General features: G+C 49.5%; 1 protein-coding gene and 1 long non-coding RNA gene across 2 annotated transcripts in view; one reads left to right on the top strand and one right to left on the bottom strand.

The window, feature by feature from the left end:
- The window catches only part of KIFBP (kinesin family binding protein), a 42,283-nt gene extending 37,372 nt beyond the window's left edge, over nucleotides 1-4,911 (bottom strand). The window contains exon 1 of the mRNA XM_073585884.1: nucleotides 4,506-4,911. Within this exon, the coding sequence (XP_073441985.1) occupies nucleotides 4,506-4,877 (372 nt within the window). The 5' untranslated portion in view covers nucleotides 4,878-4,911. The remainder of the gene's footprint in view (nucleotides 1-4,505) is intronic.
- Nucleotides 4,912-5,022: 111 nt separating this feature from the next.
- Nucleotides 5,023-11,171, top strand: LOC141098259 (uncharacterized). The gene is made up of 2 exons (XR_012234193.1): nucleotides 5,023-5,087; nucleotides 9,407-11,171. It is a non-coding gene; the product is annotated as an uncharacterized lncRNA (long non-coding RNA).
- The last annotated feature ends 6,456 nt before the right edge of the window (nucleotides 11,172-17,627 follow it).

The following is a 17,627-nucleotide window of genomic DNA, read 5'->3' as shown; positions in this document are numbered from 1 at the left end:
TATCTAACCCTATCCTGTGTGATACTGACTGCTGAGCCGTGTACCTAATCCTATCATGTGTGTTACTGACTGCTCAGCCGTGTATCTAATCCTATCCTGTGTGATACTGTCTGCTGAGCCATGTATCTAATACTAATCTGTGTGATACTGTGTGCTGAGCTGTGTATCTAATCCTATCCTGTGTGATACTGCCTGCTGTGCCGTGTATCTTTTCCTATCCTGTGTGATACTGACTGCTGAGCTGTGTATCTAATCCCATCATGTGTGGTACTGACTGCTGAGCTGTGTATCTATTCCTATCCTGTGTGATACTGTCTGCTGAGCCGTGTATCTTTTCCTGTCCTGTGTGATACTGACTGCTGAGCTGTGTATCTAATCCTCTCCTGTGTGGTACTGACTGCTGAGCTGTGTATCTAATCCTATCCTGTGGGATACTGTCTGCTGAGCCGTGTATCTTTTCCTGTCCTGTGTGATACTGACTGCTGAGCTGTGTATCTAATCCTCTCCTGTGTGGTACTGACTGCTGAGTTATGCATCTATTCCTATCCTGTGTGATACTGACTGCTGAGCTGTGTATCTAATCCTCTCCTGTGTGGTACTGACTGCTGAGTTATGCATCTATTCCTATCCTGTGTGATACTGACTGCTGAGCCGTGTATCTAATCCTCTCCTGTGTGATACTGACTGCTGAGCCGTGTATCTAATCCTATTCTGTGTTATACTGTCTGCTGAGCTGTGTAGCTAATACTATTCTGTGTGCTGAGCTGCGTATCTAATCCTATCCTGTGTGATACTGACTGCTGAGTCGTGTATCTAATCCTCTCTTGTGTGATACTGGCTGCTGAGCTGTGTATCTAATCCTATCCTGTGTGATACTGACTGCTGAGCTGTGTATCTAATCCTATCCTGTGTGATACTGACTGCTGAGCTGTGTATCTAATCCTATTCTGTGTGATACTGACTGCTGAGCTGTGTATCTAATCCTATTCTGTGTGATACTGTGTGCTGAGCCGTGTATATAATCCTATCCTGTGTGATACTGACTGCTGAGCCGTGTATCTAATCCTATTCTGTGTGCTGAGCCGTGTATCTATTCCTATCGTGTGTGATACTGACTGCTGAGCTGTGTTTCTAATCCCATCCTGTGATACTGACTGCTGAGCTGTGTATCTAATCCTATTCTGTGTGATACTGTCTGCTGAGCCATGTAGCTAATACTATTCTGTGTGATACTGTGTGCTGAGCAGTGTATCTAATCCCATCCTGTGTGATACTGACTGCTGAGCCGTGTCTCTAATCCTATCCTGTGTGATACTGACTGCTGAGACGTGTATCTAATCCTATTGTGTGATACTGACTGCTGAGCCATGTATCTAATCCTGTCCAGTGTGATACTGTCTGCTGAGCCGTGTATCTTTTCCTGTCCTGTGTGATACTGACTGCTGAGCCATGTATCTATCCCGTGTGATACTGACTGCTGAGTCGTGTATCTAATCCTCTCCTGTGTGATACTGACTGCTGAATCGTGTATCTAATCCTATCCTGTGTGATACTGACTGCTGAGCTGTGTATCTAATCCTATCCTGTGTGATAGTGACTGCTGAGCTGTGCATCTAATCCTATCCTGTGTGATAGTGACTGCTGAGCTGTGCATCTAATCCTATCCTGTGTGATACTGACTGCTGAGCCGTGTATCTAATCCTGTCCTGTGTGATACTGGGCTCCCCCTGCAGTCTGTGTCAGAGGGTGGTCTGTGTTGGCACGGTAATAAATTGTGTTATTTCCAGCTTTACAGAAGGACGATAACACCATGGAAATGATAAGAATAATAGGCCAAATTGTTTGGTGAATTGAAACGCACAGGGTTAAAATTTCACCTCACAACATAGCCTCTGATGCTCTCGGGGTCCAGACGTGTGACTGTGCAAAATTTTGTGGCTGTAACTGCAATGGTGCAGATGCCAATCCCGGACATACACACACATTGAGCTTTATATATTAGATTATTGATCGGTCTTAAGAAGCTTGTGACCCTTCATACTGTACTTCTTACCTTTTCTTGCTTTTTCTCTCAAGCTCCTTGCGCTGCCTTGTCCATGCACTGGAGCAGCAGTTTTGAATTCCAGGTCTACAGAATATCTGCCCTCCAGGGTGAGCGCCTCGGCTCCCCTCCTCCGTGCTCAGACACTATTTACACACTCTGTCTGAGGACGGGGCAGTGGAGAGAGACGCCTGTTAAGGAGCACAGATATTCTGTAGATCTGGAATTCAAAACAGCTGCTCCAGTGCATGGACAAGGCAGCGTAAACATTCCAACAGCAAGGAGGTGGAGGGATAGGTCATGGAGTGCGGTACAAAGGCACACGACTCAAAAGACCGATCAATATTTAAAAAATAAATCACTGTATAGCCAGGGCTGTGGAGTCGGAGTCGGTGCTCATTTTGGTGGAGTCGGTATAAAATGGACCGACTCCGACTCCTAAAATATATAATAAATTGGGTACAGTAATTCAATGCAGGATGTGCTGAATATTTATTCATAGGAGTTTGGGAAAGTTATGAAATGTCCTATAAATGGCTGTTCTATTCCTGATCTAAGGCTACATTCACACACAGCGTTTTTCCTGTGTTTTTTGAGGATACGTTTTTCAGCTGCAAAAGTTGATCATCTTTTTAAAACACTGCATCACCTGAAAGGTTTTTGAGCTCATAGATAATGTTCTCAATAGCAAAAGCAGATTAGAAATCTGCTCTATCTATCCATTTATCCATATCTGTCTATCCATATCGTATCTGTACCAAAAAGAATGAAAACCGGGTAGTACACCAATATATATTCTGTTCTATCTAAATATCTTGATTATTGGATCATAAAAATGATTAAATGTCTGAGGTTCACATTGTACTACAATAAATTTTTCACTTAAATATAAGCAATATGTGTGGGAGTCGGAGTCGGTGTAAGGGAAATTGAGGAGTCGGAGTCGCAGGTTTGGCTTACCGACTCCACAGCCCTGTGTATAGCGGAGGTATAACTGTAGCTTCAGTCCACAGCCCAAGGTCCTGTTCACACTGTACTTCATGCAGTGCATTCAGGTGATTCATTCTCAATCCACCAAACATTGATAAAGACGGACCCCCGACGGCCAGAGTGCAATGACAGGAAGGAAATTCATTTCCTGAAGGGGACACCGAAAGGTGGCAAGTGGCAACTCCTTTTGTGTCATCTCTATTGCCCCATTCGGGGTCTGTCTGCACACATTTAGGAGCATTCAGACAATCACCCAAACGCAATGCAGAAAACAATGTGAACAGGGCACAAAGAGCAGGGCCAGCCTTAAACATGAGCAACAAAGATACTGATCCCGTTTCCATCCAATGACAGCTGGACACCTTTGTAGCAGGAGCTCCGAGACCCTGACTGCAGGCACCCATCCTGGGTCCTGATCACCCACCCCTGGCTCCCTGCGGCTCCATCCTGGCTCCTGATCACCCACCCCCGGCTCCCTGCGGCTCCATCCTGGCTCCTGATCACCCACTCCTGGCTCCCTGCGGCTCCATCCTGGCTCCTGATCACCCACTCCCGGCTCCCTGTGGCACCATCCTGGGTCCTGATCACCCACCCCCGGCTCCCTGCGGCTCCATCCTGGCTCCTGATCACCCACCCCCGGCTCCCTGCGGCTCCATCCTGGCTCCTGATCACCCACTCCCGGCTCCTTGCGGCTCCATCCTGGCTCCTGATCACCCACTCCCGGCTCCCTGTGGCACCATCCTGGGTCCTGATCACCCACCCCCGGCTCCCTGCGGCTCCATCCTGGCTCCTGATCACCCACTCCCGGCTCCTTGCGGCTCCATCCTGGCTCCTGATCACCCACCCCTGGCTCCCTGCGGCTCCATCCTGGCTCCTGATCACCCACTCCCGGCTCCCTGTGGCACCATCCTGGCTCCTGATCACCCACTCCCGGCTCCCTGTGGCACCATCCTGGCTCCTGATCACCCACTCCCGGCTCCTTGCGGCTCCATCCTGGCTCCTGATCACCCACCCCCGGCTCCTTGCGGCTCCATCCTGGGTCCTGATCACCCACCCCCGGCTCCCTGCGGCTCCATCCTGGCTCCTGATCACCCACTCCCGGCTCCTTGCGGCTCCATCCTGGCTCCTGATCACCCACTCCCGGCTCCCTGTGGCACCATCCTGGCTCCTGATCACCCACTCCCGGCTCCTTGCGGCTCCATCCTGGCTCCTGATCACCCACTCCCGGCTCCCTGTGGCACCATCCTGGCTCCTGATCACCCACCCCCGGCTCCCTGCGGCTCCATCCTGGCTCCTGATCACCCACCCCCGGCTCCTTGCGGCTCCATCCTGGCTCCTGATCACCCACCCCCGGCTCCTTGCGGCTCCATCCTGGGTCCTGATCACCCACCCCCGGCTCCCTGCGGCTCCATCCTGGCTCCTGATCACCCACTCCCGGCTCCTTGCGGCTCCATCCTGGCTCCTGATCACCCACCTGCGCCTGGACGTAGATGGAGACGCAGTCGTGCGACATCCGGGAGCGCTCCAGTAACCGCACCGCCTTCACCAGGTGCTCCTCTCCCGCAGACAACTCCTCAGTCTCCGTGTGATTCACCCCCAATCGGAACTCAATGACCGCCAGCCGCGCAGCCTGCAGCCGCCCCTGCTCCTCCTCGTCCCCCTGTGAGCCGCCCTGCCGACCGCTCTCCTCCTCCGGAGCCAGCAGCGCCCGCACCTCCCGCAGTATTTCCCGGGCGCGGTACTTGGAGCGGTACGGCTCATTCTCCGGATCAGTCTTGGACTCGACCTCGGAGGCGGTGATCGCCCGCTGGTAAACGTCGCACGCAGCCTGCCAGCTGTCAGCCATGATGGTAAATGCTAGACTGTATGGGCTCCTTCCAGGTGTGATGTCATTTCTGGGGGCGTGTCATACCAGGGGGGGCGTGTTCTGACAGCACAGGCAGGAAGAGAAGCCTCCATTACACACTGTCTCAGCTGTCTCTATGGTGCCGGCGTCTGTGAGCGGTGTGGAGTTAGGTCAGCGGCGTCAGTGACAGGCAGGAGGGTTTAGTAACAGGTTGGTGTCTTCTTAGATGTTTGGTTGATGGGGCTGATACTTGGGGCTAACTAGTGGGATTTGGGGGCTTACCTGGGAGCTGTCGGGCTCCCAGAGGGGAGGGGGAATTAATGCACGCTGGTGGGGTCTGGTTGGGTTGGGTTGGGTTGGGTCGGGGGGGGGGGTGTTAATGCACGCTTACGGGGTCTGTTTAGGGTCTGGAGGGGTTAATGCTTGTGGGGTCTGCTTGGGCTCCCAGAGGGGTTAATGCATGCTTGCAAGGTCTATTTGGGGTCCGGGGGGTTAATGCATGCTTGTGGGGTCTGTTTGGGGCAGGGGGCTTGAGATATATAATGCACACTTGTGGGGTCTGGTTGTACTTTGGGGGGTTCTAATATATGCTTGTGGGATCTGTTTGGGGCAGGGGGGTGGGGGTTAATGCATGCTTACGGGTCTGGTTGTGCTTCGGGGGGTACTAATGCATGCTTGTGGGGTCTGGTTGTGCTTTGGGGGGTACTAATGCATGCTTGTGGGGTCTGGTTGGGGAAGGGGGGTGGGGGGTTAATGCATGCTTACGGGTCTGGTGGGGTCCGGGGAGGGTTAATGCATGCTTGTGGGGTCTGGCTGTACTTTTGGGGGGGGTTCTAATGCATGCCTGTGGAGTATGTTTGGGGCAGGGGGTTAATCCACACTTACGGGTCTGGTGGGGTCCGGGGGGGGTTAATGCATGCTTCTGGGGTCTGGTTGGGGGTGGTGGGGTTAATGCACGCTTGTGGGGTCTGGTTGTACTTCGGGGGGTACTAATGCATGCTTCTGGGGTCTGTTTGGGGCAGGGGGTGGGGGTTAATGCACGCTTGTGGGGTCTGTTTGGGCCAGGGGGGTTACTAATGCATTTTTGTGGGGTCTGGTTGGGGGTGGGGGTTAATGCACGCTTGTGGGGTCTGGTTGTACTTCGGGGGGTACTAATGCATGCATGTGAGGTCTGCTTTGGGCTCCCAGGGGGGTTAATGCACGCTTGCAGGGTCTGTTTTGTCATGGGGGTGGGGGTTAATGCACGCTTGTGGGGTCTGTTTGGGCCAAGGGGGTGGGGGTTAATGCACGCTTGTGGGGGTCTGGTTGTACTTCGGGGGGTACTAATGCATTTTTGTGGGGTCTAGTTGGGGGTGGGGGTTAATGCACGCTTGTGGGGTCTGGTTGTACTTCGGGGGGTACTAATGCATGCATGTGAGGTCTGCTTGGGCTCCCAGGAGGGTTAATGCACGCTTGCCGTGTTTGGTTGGGTCCCGGGGGGGGGGTTAATGCACGCTTGCCGTGTTTGGTTGGGTCCCGGGGGGGGGGGTTAATGCACGCTTGCCGTGTTTGGTTGGGTCCCGGGGGGGGGGGGTTAATGCACGCTTGCCGTGTTTGGTTGGGTCCCGGGGGGGGGGGGTTAATGCACGCTTGCCGTGTTTGGTTGGGTCCCGGGGGGAGGTTAATGCACACGCAGGGTTGGGTAGTCCTGGGGGGGGGGGGGGGGGTGGTTAATGCACGATTGTGTGTTCTGTTTGGGTCCCGGGGGGGTTAATGCACGTTTGTGAGGTCTGGTTGGCCTCCGGGGGATTAATGCATGCTTATGGGTTCTGGTTGGATCTCAGGGGTGGTTAATGTACGCTTGTGGGTTCTGGTAGAGGTTTCCGGCGGGATTAATGCATGCTTGTGGGGTCTGGGTGTGCTCCTTACTGTGGGGGGATTAGTGCACGTTTTTGTGGTTTGGTTGGGCTCCAGGGGGGGTTAATGCATGCTTTTGGGGTCTAGTTGGGCCCTGGGGGGGTTAATGCACGTTTGCGGGGTCTGAGTGGACCCTGCATTAACCCACCCCAGAAGCCCACCAGATCCCACAAGCGCGGAGGGTTTAATTCACACGTGTGTCTGGTTGGGCTCACGGGGAGGGGGTTAATGCATGCATTTGTGGTCTGATGGGCTCCTTGGGGGTCTAATGCAGGGCCCAACCAGACCTCTCAAGCGTGCATTAACCCTTCCCCGGGGCCCTACCAGACCCCACAAGCATGCGTTAATCGACCCCCAGAAGCCCAACCAGACCCCATGAGCGTGCATTATCCCCAGTAGGGCCCCCCGGGGACAAACAGACCCCACAAGCGTGCATTAACTCCTCCTGGTCTGGTTGGGATCTTGGGACGGGGGGATTTAATGCGCAATTGTGGTGTCTTGGGGACTTGATGCTAGGGCAACGGGGCCTGTCTGCATCTGGTGTGACTTGAAAGGGGTGGATTGATTTTGGGGTAGGCGCTCGACTGGTAGGGCTTTTTGTTTGGGGAAGAAGTGCCATCTGGTGGGGGTTTATACTTTCGGGGGATGGACATCCGACGGGGGTTTATGATGGGGAAGCTGTACAACCGATGGGACTTATGCTGGGAGGGGGTGGACATCCGATGAGGTTTATGCTGGGGAGAGGTCAGGGGTGGACGTCCGATGAGGTTTTATGCGGGGGGTGAATGTCCAATGATGGTTTTATGCTGGGAATGGCATCCAATAGGGGCTTAAGGGGGGTGGACGTCCGATAGGGGCTTAGGCTTAAGGGGGGTGGACGTCCGCTGAGGGTTTATGCTGGGGGGGTGGACGTCCGATGGGGGTTTATGCCGGGGTGGACGTCCGATGGGGGTTCATTCTGGGGGGTGGACGTCTGATAGGGTTTTATGCTTGGGGGCGTGTGGACGTCGGATGGGGGCTTATGCTTGGGGGCGTGTGGACGTCGGATGGGGGCTTATGCTTGGGGGCGTGTGGACTTCGGATGGGGGCTTATGCTTGGGGGCGTGTGGACGTCGGATGGGGGCTTATGCTTGGGGGCGTGTGGACGTCGGATGGGGGCTTATGCTTGGGGGCGTGTGGACGTCGGATGGGGGCTTATGCTTGGGGGGGCGTGTGGACGTCGGATGGGGGCTTATGCTTGGGGGCGTGTGGACGTCGGATGGGGGCTTATGCTTGGGGGCGTGTGGACGTCGGATGGGGGCTTATGTTTGGGGGCGTGTAGACGTCGGATGGGGGCTTATGCTTGGGGGCGTGTGGACGTCCGATGGGGGCTTATGTATGGGGGCGTGTGGACGTCCGATGGAGGCTTGTGCGCTTGAGGGCGTGTGGACGTCCGATGGGGGCTTGTGCGCTTGGGGGCGTGTGGACGTCCGATGGGGGCTTGTGCGCTTGGGGGCGTGTGGACGTCCGATGGGGGCTTGTGCGCTTGGGGGCGTGTGGACGTCCGATGGGGGCTTGTGCGCTTGGGGGCGTGTGGACGTCCGATGGGGGCTTGTGCGCTTGGGGGCGTGTGGACGTCCGATGGGGGCTTGTGCGCTTGGGGGCGTGTGGACGTCCGATGGGGGCTTGTGCGCTTGGGGGCGTGTGGACGTCCGATGGGGGCTTGTGCGCTTGGGGGCGTGTGGACGTCCGATGGGGGCTTGTGCGCTTGGGGGCGTGTGGACGTCCGATGGGGGCGTGTGCGCTTGGGGGCGTGTGGACGTCCGATGGGGGCGTGTGCGCTTGGGGGCGTGTGGACGTCCGATGGGGGCGTGTGCGCTTGGGGGCGTGTGAACGTCCGATGGGGGCGTGTGGGCGTCCGATGGGGGCTTGTGCGCTTGGGGGCGTGTGGACGTCCGATGGGGGCTTGGGGGAGTGTGGACGTCCGATGGGGGCGTGTGGATGTCCGATGGGGTCTTGGGGGCGTGTGGATGTCCGATGGGGTCTTGGGGGCGTGTGGATGTCCGATGGGGTCTTGGGGGCGTGTGGATGTCCGATGGGGTCTTGGGGGCGTGTGGATGTCCGATGGGGTCTTGGGGGCGTGTGGATGTCCGATGGGGTCTTGGGGGCGTGTGGACGTCCGATGGGGTCTTGGGGGCGTGTGGACGTCCGATGGGGTCTTGGGGGCGTGTGGACGTCCGATGGGGTCTTGGGGGAGTGTGGACGTCCGATGGGGGCTTGGGGGCGTGTGGACGTCCGATGGGGGCGTGTGGACGTCCGATGGGGGCCTGTGGAAGGGGGCATTTGGGCTTTGATGGGTTTATCCTGTGGGGTCCACTGATTAGTGTGAGGTGGAGGTTTATGATTGGACAGGGGGGGTTACCCTGTGTGGCCCTCTGGTTGGTGTGCGGGGTGGTTAATGCTTCATTGGGGCACACAAAAAGCTATGTTTGTATGCTGCTTATGCTAGGAGGGAACACTACTAACTGGCATGAAGCTAATCCGTTTTCGCTTAGTGTCAGTAGGAGGCAGACATGGGTCCGAACCACCCAGGCTGGTTTCTGCCTTAGGTCTTGATTTTTTTTTTTTATTAATGATTTCCCTTTTTCTTTCAGATATGGCTTTTAAGCAGGGCTGTGGAGTCGGAGTCGTGGAGTCGGAGTCGGTGCTCATTTTGGTGGAGTCGGTATAAAATGGACCGACTCCGACTCCTAAAATATATAATAAATTGGGTACAGTAATTCAATGCAGAATGTGCTGAATATTTTTTCATAGGAGTTTGGGAAAGTTATGAAATGTCCTATAAATGGCTGTTCTATTCCTGATCTAAGGCTACATTCACACACAGCGTTTTTCCTGTATTTTTTGAGGATACGTTTTTCAGCTGCAAAAGCTGATCATCTTTTTAAAAAACCGCATCACCTGAAAGGTTTTTGAGCTCATAGATAATGTTTTCAATAGCAAAAGCAGATTAGAAATCTGCTCTATCTATCCATTTATCCATATCTGTCTATCCATATCGTATCTGTACCAAAAAGAATGAAAACTGGGTAGTACACCAATATATATTCTGTTCTATCTAAATATCTTGATTATGGGATCATAAAAATGATTAAATGTCTGAGGTTCACATTGTACTACAATAAATTTTTCACTTAAATGTAAGCAATATGTGTGGGAGTCGTGGAGTTGGAGTCGGAGTAAGGGAAATTGAGGAGTCGGAGGTTTGGCTTACCGACTCCACAGCCCTGCTTTTAAGGGCGACAGAGTGGAGTTATCACTCTGATCTCCCACCTAGAATTGTCACTACCATATCATCTGTGGTCTACGAGGCAGGGCCCTAACACATCAAGAGTGTTTGCGGTTTTCCGGCGGACAGTCCTTGCCACTAATCCCCTACCCTCTCGCCCCCCAGAGCCAGATAGAGTAGGGAGGGAAGACAAATCCGTTACCTGCCAGCCGCCAGAAAGTCTGTGTAAAGGTTAGGATTTGAAATCTTCAGGACAGGTATATCCTACCAGGCAGTGAGGGGGCTCCATTAAAAAAATGAAGGTACAAGACAAATATGTCCTAGTTTTCCCCTAAGCAATATGGACATCTCCTGGGGAAACCTTCCTATTCATGCGGCCTCCATGTTTGACAGTGGCTCCTGCGACCCTACTCTTAAAAATCCAGGCTCTCGTCTAGCCTCTGGTGGCCGGGCCACACCACCTGCGCCCTGAACAATCATGCACGCCAACTTTCTAGTGCTTCCTGCCCTCTACCTATCAGGGTAAGAGTACTTTTCTTCTGCAACAGAAGACTAAACTCCTGCTTCCCAAGAGATGCACAGTCCAATTGTGGTTTCGGAAATGTCCAGTCCAAAAAAGCAACCAACAGGACAAATCTCCTACCCGCCAGGAAAAGAAACCTTCCTTCAGGCCCAACCCCCTCCTGGCGTCCATAAACCCATCAGCGCTGGTCTACTACGCCTGGATCTAGCAGACTCCCTTCGGCATGACGGGGCGTTCCCACCTTGGATGTCTCTCGGGGTTGGCTGCCGTCTCCTTCACTATTCAAGGCTGGTATTATGATATCTGGTCCTAGACACCGGAAGCAGGCCATGGGGGGGGGCCGAGCCACAGACCCTACCATCAGTCCTGCCCGCATGCACCAACAGCATATTACAGTTGTACAATACATAGAAATGCATTGCATGAAACAAGCAAAATTTTTCAATGCAAAAAAAATGCACTTTTATAAAATTAAAGGTTTCTATGTATGTAAGAATGTTATTTAGCCAATATTTCTGTAAGTAAAAGTCTGAGATTTCTGTGGGAAATCTTAATTTGTTCCTCTTAAACTGGTTCTGAATGTAAATAAAACATTGCTTTAAGTCTCCATTTTGTAATTTAGCCTTTTATTTCATGCATGGACAAGCCCATGATGCATCTGTGTAACACATGGAAGGTACTGTAATAACTGGGTTAGGCTAGTCTCACACCAACATATCTACACGCAGTGCACGGCGCCCCCTCCGGTCATCTACTATCGCACATCGCTGCATGCCATCTGCGCACCCTATCTTGAGCATAGGGTGCGCAGACTGCGCTAGTAGGATTTTGCGTGCGCTGCGCTCTTTTGACGGTGCGCCGAGCGCCCCAAAATGCAACATGGTGCGCTCGGCGCACCGTCAAAAGGGCGCAGCGCACGCAAAATCCTACTAGCACACAGTCTACGCACCCTATGCTAAAGGTAGGGTGCGCAGATCGCATGCAGTGATGTGCGATAGTAGGAGATGACCGGAGGAGGCGGGGCTTAGTGGCGCCGTGCGCTGCATGTAGATACACTAGTGTGAAACTAGCCTTAGACAGGTAAACCACTTTTGAGACAGTAAAGATCACTTGTACAAGCTGCATAGATGTAAGCCTGCCTAAAGGGAACATGTCACCAGGATTCCCCATAAAAAACGATACAATCTGGTGTGCATGGAGCGTGTAAGCGCACGTTCACACTGGCCACTGAACGGAAAAAAAACAAACATGACTGAATACCCTGCAGTAAATGGCATAGTGCATGAAAATAATAGAGGGGATTTAGTTAACATGTTCTTTATTAAAAAAAAAAAAAAAAAGCCAAAGCCATCCCACCACTTCACGGTGACGTAATTGGGACAGTCCTAACTAATATTAAAAACCTTACCGCTTTGTCCTGTGACTTGCTTGTGGATAAGGACTGAGAAGGATTAGGCCCAAATAGTGGGGACACAGGAATGGGAAACCACATCGATATATAAAGGGTTTTAATATTAGTTATCACTGTCCCAATTAGGGTCACTGTGAAGTGGTAGATGGTTTATGGCTTCTGCATTTTTTTTTTTAAATCGAGCGTGTTAACCAAGTACCTTATATTTTCATGCATTATTGCTGTTTACTACAGGGTATTCAAGCATTGTTTATGCCCCCCCCCCCCGTATAAAGTACTACCACTACCTGTATGTTGCCATATACAGCAGTCTAGAATGCTGTGTATATAGTACGACCACTACCTGTATACCCTCTATATACAGCATTTTATAAAGCACGTCCACTATCTGAATGCCCTTATATATACACAACATTCTAGAATGCCAATCTGCATAACTTTGTTTTTTTTTTTTCTTATTAGATTTGCCCTTGGGGCAGCCCCATCCAATGTGCTTCGCTAGTCTTAATCCGGTGCCTCCTATCCTTCTTTGAGTCGACGACGCGTCCTAAGTCCATCCACACAGTGTCTTCCATCACGCTCCGGTGCAGACTTCTCTTTGTACTTTGCTTTGTGATCGGCAGGGCAGAGACGTGTTCCTGCACCGAAGCGTCATGGGGGAGGTTGTGTGGATGATGTAGGATGCATCATCCATGGGAAGGAGGACTACTGGAAGAAGAACAGTGACAAACATAATACCAGACTGCCCCGTAGGTGAGTATAAGATGTTATTCACATTTGCCTCAGACCACACGTGAGGACGTTTCGAGACCGTGCCTCAGACCACACGTGAGGACGTTTCGAGACCGTGCCTCAGACCACACGTGAGGACGTTTCGAGACCGTGCCTGAGACCACACGTGAGGACGTTTCGAGACCGTGCCTGAGACCACACGTGAGGACGTTTCGAGACCGTGCCTGAGACCACACGTGAGGACGTTTCGAAACCGTGCCTCAGACCACACGTGAGGACGTTTCGAGACCGTGCCTCAGACCACACGTGAGGACGTTTCGAGACCGTGCCTCAGACCACACGTGAGGACGTTTCGAGACTGTACACGCCAGACAGACCACATGGGAGAACATTCCTTCGTTGTGCCTGCCATGCCTCAAAATGGCACAGAAAGCAGAGTAGAAAGTTGGTCATTGTATTTTAACCCCTTCATGACCAAGCCTATTTTGACCTTACTGACCAGGCCATTTTTTGCAATTATGACCAGTGTCCCTTTATGAGGTAATAACTCTGGAACACTTCCAACAGATCCTAGCGATTCTGAGATTATTTTTTCGTGACATATTGGGCTTCATATTAGTGGTAAATTTAGGTCGATAATTTTTGCGTTTATTTGTGATAAAATAAGAAATTTGGCGAAAATTTTGAATTTTTATTCTGTTAAACTAGAGACTTATGTGACACAAAATAGTTACAAAATAACATTTCCCACATGTCTACTTTACATCAGCACAATTTTGGAAACAAATTTTTTTTTTTGTTAGGAAGTTAAAAGGGTTAAAAGTTGAACAGTGATTTCTCATTTTTATAACAAAATTTACAAAAAAAAATTTTTTTAGGGACCACCTCACATTTGAAGTCACTTTGAGGGGTCTATACGGCAGAAAACACCCAAAAGTGACACCATTCTAAAAACTGCACCCCTCAAGCTACTCAAAACTACATTCAGGAAGATTAGTAACCCTTCAGGTGCTTCACAGGAACTAAACCAACGTGGAAGGAAAAAATGGACATTTTAATTTTTCCAACAAAAATTTTCTTTTAGCATCAATTTTTTTTTTTTATTTTCACATGGGCAACAGGATAAAATGGATCCTAAAATTTGTTGGGCAATATCTCTTGAGTACATGGATACCTTTTTGGGTGCACAGCAGGGCTCAGAAGGGAAGGAGCGCCATTTGACTTTTTGAATGGAAAATATGCTGGAATATTTAGCGGTTGCCATGTCGTGTTTGGAGAGCCCCTGTGTGCCTAAACATTGGAGCTCCCCCACAACTGACCCCATTTTGGAAACTAGACCCCCCAAGGAACTTATCTAGATGCATAGTGACCACTTTGAACCCCCCAGGTGCTTCCAAAATTGATCCTTAAAAAAAAATACTTTTTTAAACAAAAATTTTCCTTTAACCTCAGTTTTTTTTTAACACTAATTCCATCCGAAACTCTAGTTGCACCCTAACCCTAATTCCAACCCTAACTCTAATTTCAACCCTATTTCCAACCCTAACCCTAATGGAAAAATAAAAATATGTTCTTTATTTCATTATATGTGGCTACCTATTGGGGTGATAAAGGGGGGGTTTATTTACTTTTTATTTTACTTTGATCGCTGTTAAAGTTTATCACAGTGATCAAAATGAATGAATGAAATCTGCAGCCACAGATTCAGGTGGGCGCACTGCGCATGCGCCCGCCATTTTCTAAGATGGCGGTGCCCATGATCTGGGACCGTGGGACACCGGGAGCAGCACTCGGAAAGGTACCAGGGGGTGGGAGGGGAGGTGATCGGAAGGCGGGGGGAGCAGATGATGACAGCGGCAGCCGATCGCCGCTGTCATTCAGCGGCGGGGGGCAGATCAACCCCGTTAACCGTATGGGGGGGTCAGATTGGTGTCTTCAGCCATGTTCGATGCTATTGCAGCATCGGCCATGGCTGGTTTGTAATATTTCATCAAATTTCATTGATGAAATATTATTATCGCTCTGATTGGCTGTTTCACTTTTAACAGCCAATCAGAGCGATCGTAGCCACGTGGGGGCGAAGCCACCCCCCCCGGTGAAGTACAAAGCCCCCTGTATCTGCGGGTCAGGTGACCTTTCATTGACCCCGGGCACCCGACCCACAGGGGGACTTTAAATCCATGACACAGCATATGCGTCATTGGTCGGATTGGCACCGACTTTCATGACGCATACGCTGCCACTGGTCGGGAAGGGGTTAAGTCATTACTTGTAGGTGGTCATTACTGTATATACAGGAGATCTTCATATAAAGATCTGTGTGGCCCGGTAGTGTACAGTGATGTGAAATACTTTTTGCCCACAACTCCTGGTTTTTTACTCTCTTGCATGTTTGTCACACTTAAATGTTTCAGAGTAACAAACAAATTAAAATATTTGACAGCACAAGTAAACAAAATTCAATTTGTAAATGAAGGTCTTTATTATTTATTGGGAAGAAAATACAGGGCCCTGTGTGAAAGTTATTGCCCCCTACTTTTTTTTTTTAACTGTGGTTTGTCACATCTTCGAAAAGCAAAGTTTAGTTTCCGTAGCCCTACCCAGGCCTGATTACTGCCACACCTATCCTCAATCAAAAAATCACTTAAATAGGACCTGCCTGACAAAGTGAAGTAGACAAAAAGATCCTCAAAAAGTAGACCTCATGCTGCGATCCGAAGAAATGCATGAACAAATGAGATGGAAAGTAATTCAGATCTATCAGTCTGGAGAAGGTTATAAAGCCATTTCTAAAGCTTTGATATTCCAGCGAACCACCGTGAGACCCATTATCCACAAATGGAGAAAACATGGTACAGTGGTGAAACTTCCCAGGAGTGGTCTGGTCATTAAAGTTAAAAAATACTGGGGCGGATGAAAAGGTTATTGAAATTGGCATTTTTTAAAGTTTATTTTATATGAAAAAAATATTTTCTTCAACTGTACAATATAGGAACATAGAGATACATTGTACATAGCAATGCATCTCTGTACTTATATCCTCTGCTTCTGAACTCACAACCTGCAGTACAGCTCACTATTAACAAATGTTCCAATATTTTTTCAGTGTGGGCGGGAGATCACTGACAGAGCTGTTACCTGTGGGCATTATTTTTCATGATTTTAATGTTTTGAATAAAGTTTTTAGCTTATTTCTATTTTTTAAGGGTGATGCAGAGTTTTTTTTTCCTCTCTTTGTATATATACTCCATTCCGATGTCATCAATGATACAATTGTGCTCAAAAGTTTACATACCGCCGTAGAACTTTTGCTTTCTTGGCCTTTTTTCAGAGAATATGAATGATAACATCAAAACTTTTTGGTGGTCAGAGTGGTCAGCTTTACCATCTGAGAAAATAAAGAACCTTATCCATAACTACCACAAACGACTTCAAGTAGTCAATTGATATTAGAGGGGGCTATACATGGTATTACAAAAAATGTGGTATGTAAACTATGATCAGGGTGATTTGGATGTTTTGGGTTGTCATAATTAAAAAAAGAGAAAACACAGTAGTATGACAATAAATGGCTTCACCCAAACACTAACCATGAGTGGAGAAAACATCAAGACTTTATCATTCATATTCTCTGAAAAAAGGCCAAGAAAGCAATAATTCTGCCAGGCTATGTAAACTTTTGAGCACAACTATACACCTGACAGGCCCATAAATTCTGATATCATCACTAAAATATACCTGTCAGGGGCTCATACATTCTGTATCTACAATAATATATACCTGACAGGAGCCCGTACATTCTGTATCTACAATAATATATACCTGACATGAGCCCGCACAGTCTGTATCTACAATAATATAGACCTAACAGGAGCCTGTAAAGTCTATATCTACAATAATACATACCTGACAGAAGCCCATACAGTCTATATCTACAATAATATATACCTGACAGGAGCCATACAGTCTATATCTACAGTAATATATACCTGACAGGAGCCCGTACAGTCTATATCTACAATAATATATACCTGACAGGAGCCATACAGTCTATATCTACAATAATATATACCTGACAGGAGCCCGTACAGTCTATATCTACAATAATATATACCTGACAGGAGCCCGTACAGTCATAGAATCATAGAATCATAGAATGGTAGAGTTGGAAGGGACCTCCTGGGCCATCTGGTCCAACCCCCTGCTCAAAGCAGGATTCGCTAAATCATCCCAGTTAGATGTCTGTCCAGCCTCTGTTTGAAGACTTCCATTGAAGGAGAACTCTACAATAATATATACCTGACAGGAGCCCGTACAGTCTATATCTACAATAATATATACCTGACAGGAGCCCGTACAGTCCATATCTACAATAATATATACCTGACAGGAGCCCGTACAGTCTATATCAACAATAATATATACCTGACAGGAGCACGTACAGTCTATCTACAATATTATATACCTGACAGGAGCCCGTACAGTCCATATCTACAATAATATATACCTGACAGGAGCCCGTACAGTCTACACTCACTGGCCACTTTATTAGGTACACCATGCTAGTAACGGGTTGGACCCCCTTTTGCCTTCAGAACTGCCTCAATTCTTCGTGGCAGAGATTCAACAAGGTGCTGGAAGCATTCCTCAGAGATTTTGGACCATATTGACATGATGGCATCACACAGTTGGCGCAGATTTGTCAGCTGCACATCCCTGATGCGAATCTCCCGTTCCACCACATCCCAAAGATGCTCTATTGGATTGAGATCTGGTGACTGAGGAGGCCATTTGAGTACAGTGAACTCATTGTCATGTTCAAGAAACCAATCTGAGATGATTCGAGCTTTATGACATGGCGCATTATCCTGCTGAAAGTAGCCATCAGATGCCTGTTCTTAGCTGAGAGGAGTGGTACCC

Source organism: Dendrobates tinctorius, unplaced genomic scaffold (assembly GCF_039654945.1).
Source record: "Dendrobates tinctorius isolate UK_male_01 unplaced genomic scaffold, ASM3965494v1 ptg000089l, whole genome shotgun sequence".
NCBI lineage: Eukaryota > Metazoa > Chordata > Amphibia > Anura > Dendrobatidae > Dendrobates > Dendrobates tinctorius.
This window is presented reverse-complemented; position numbering and strand designations above follow the sequence as displayed.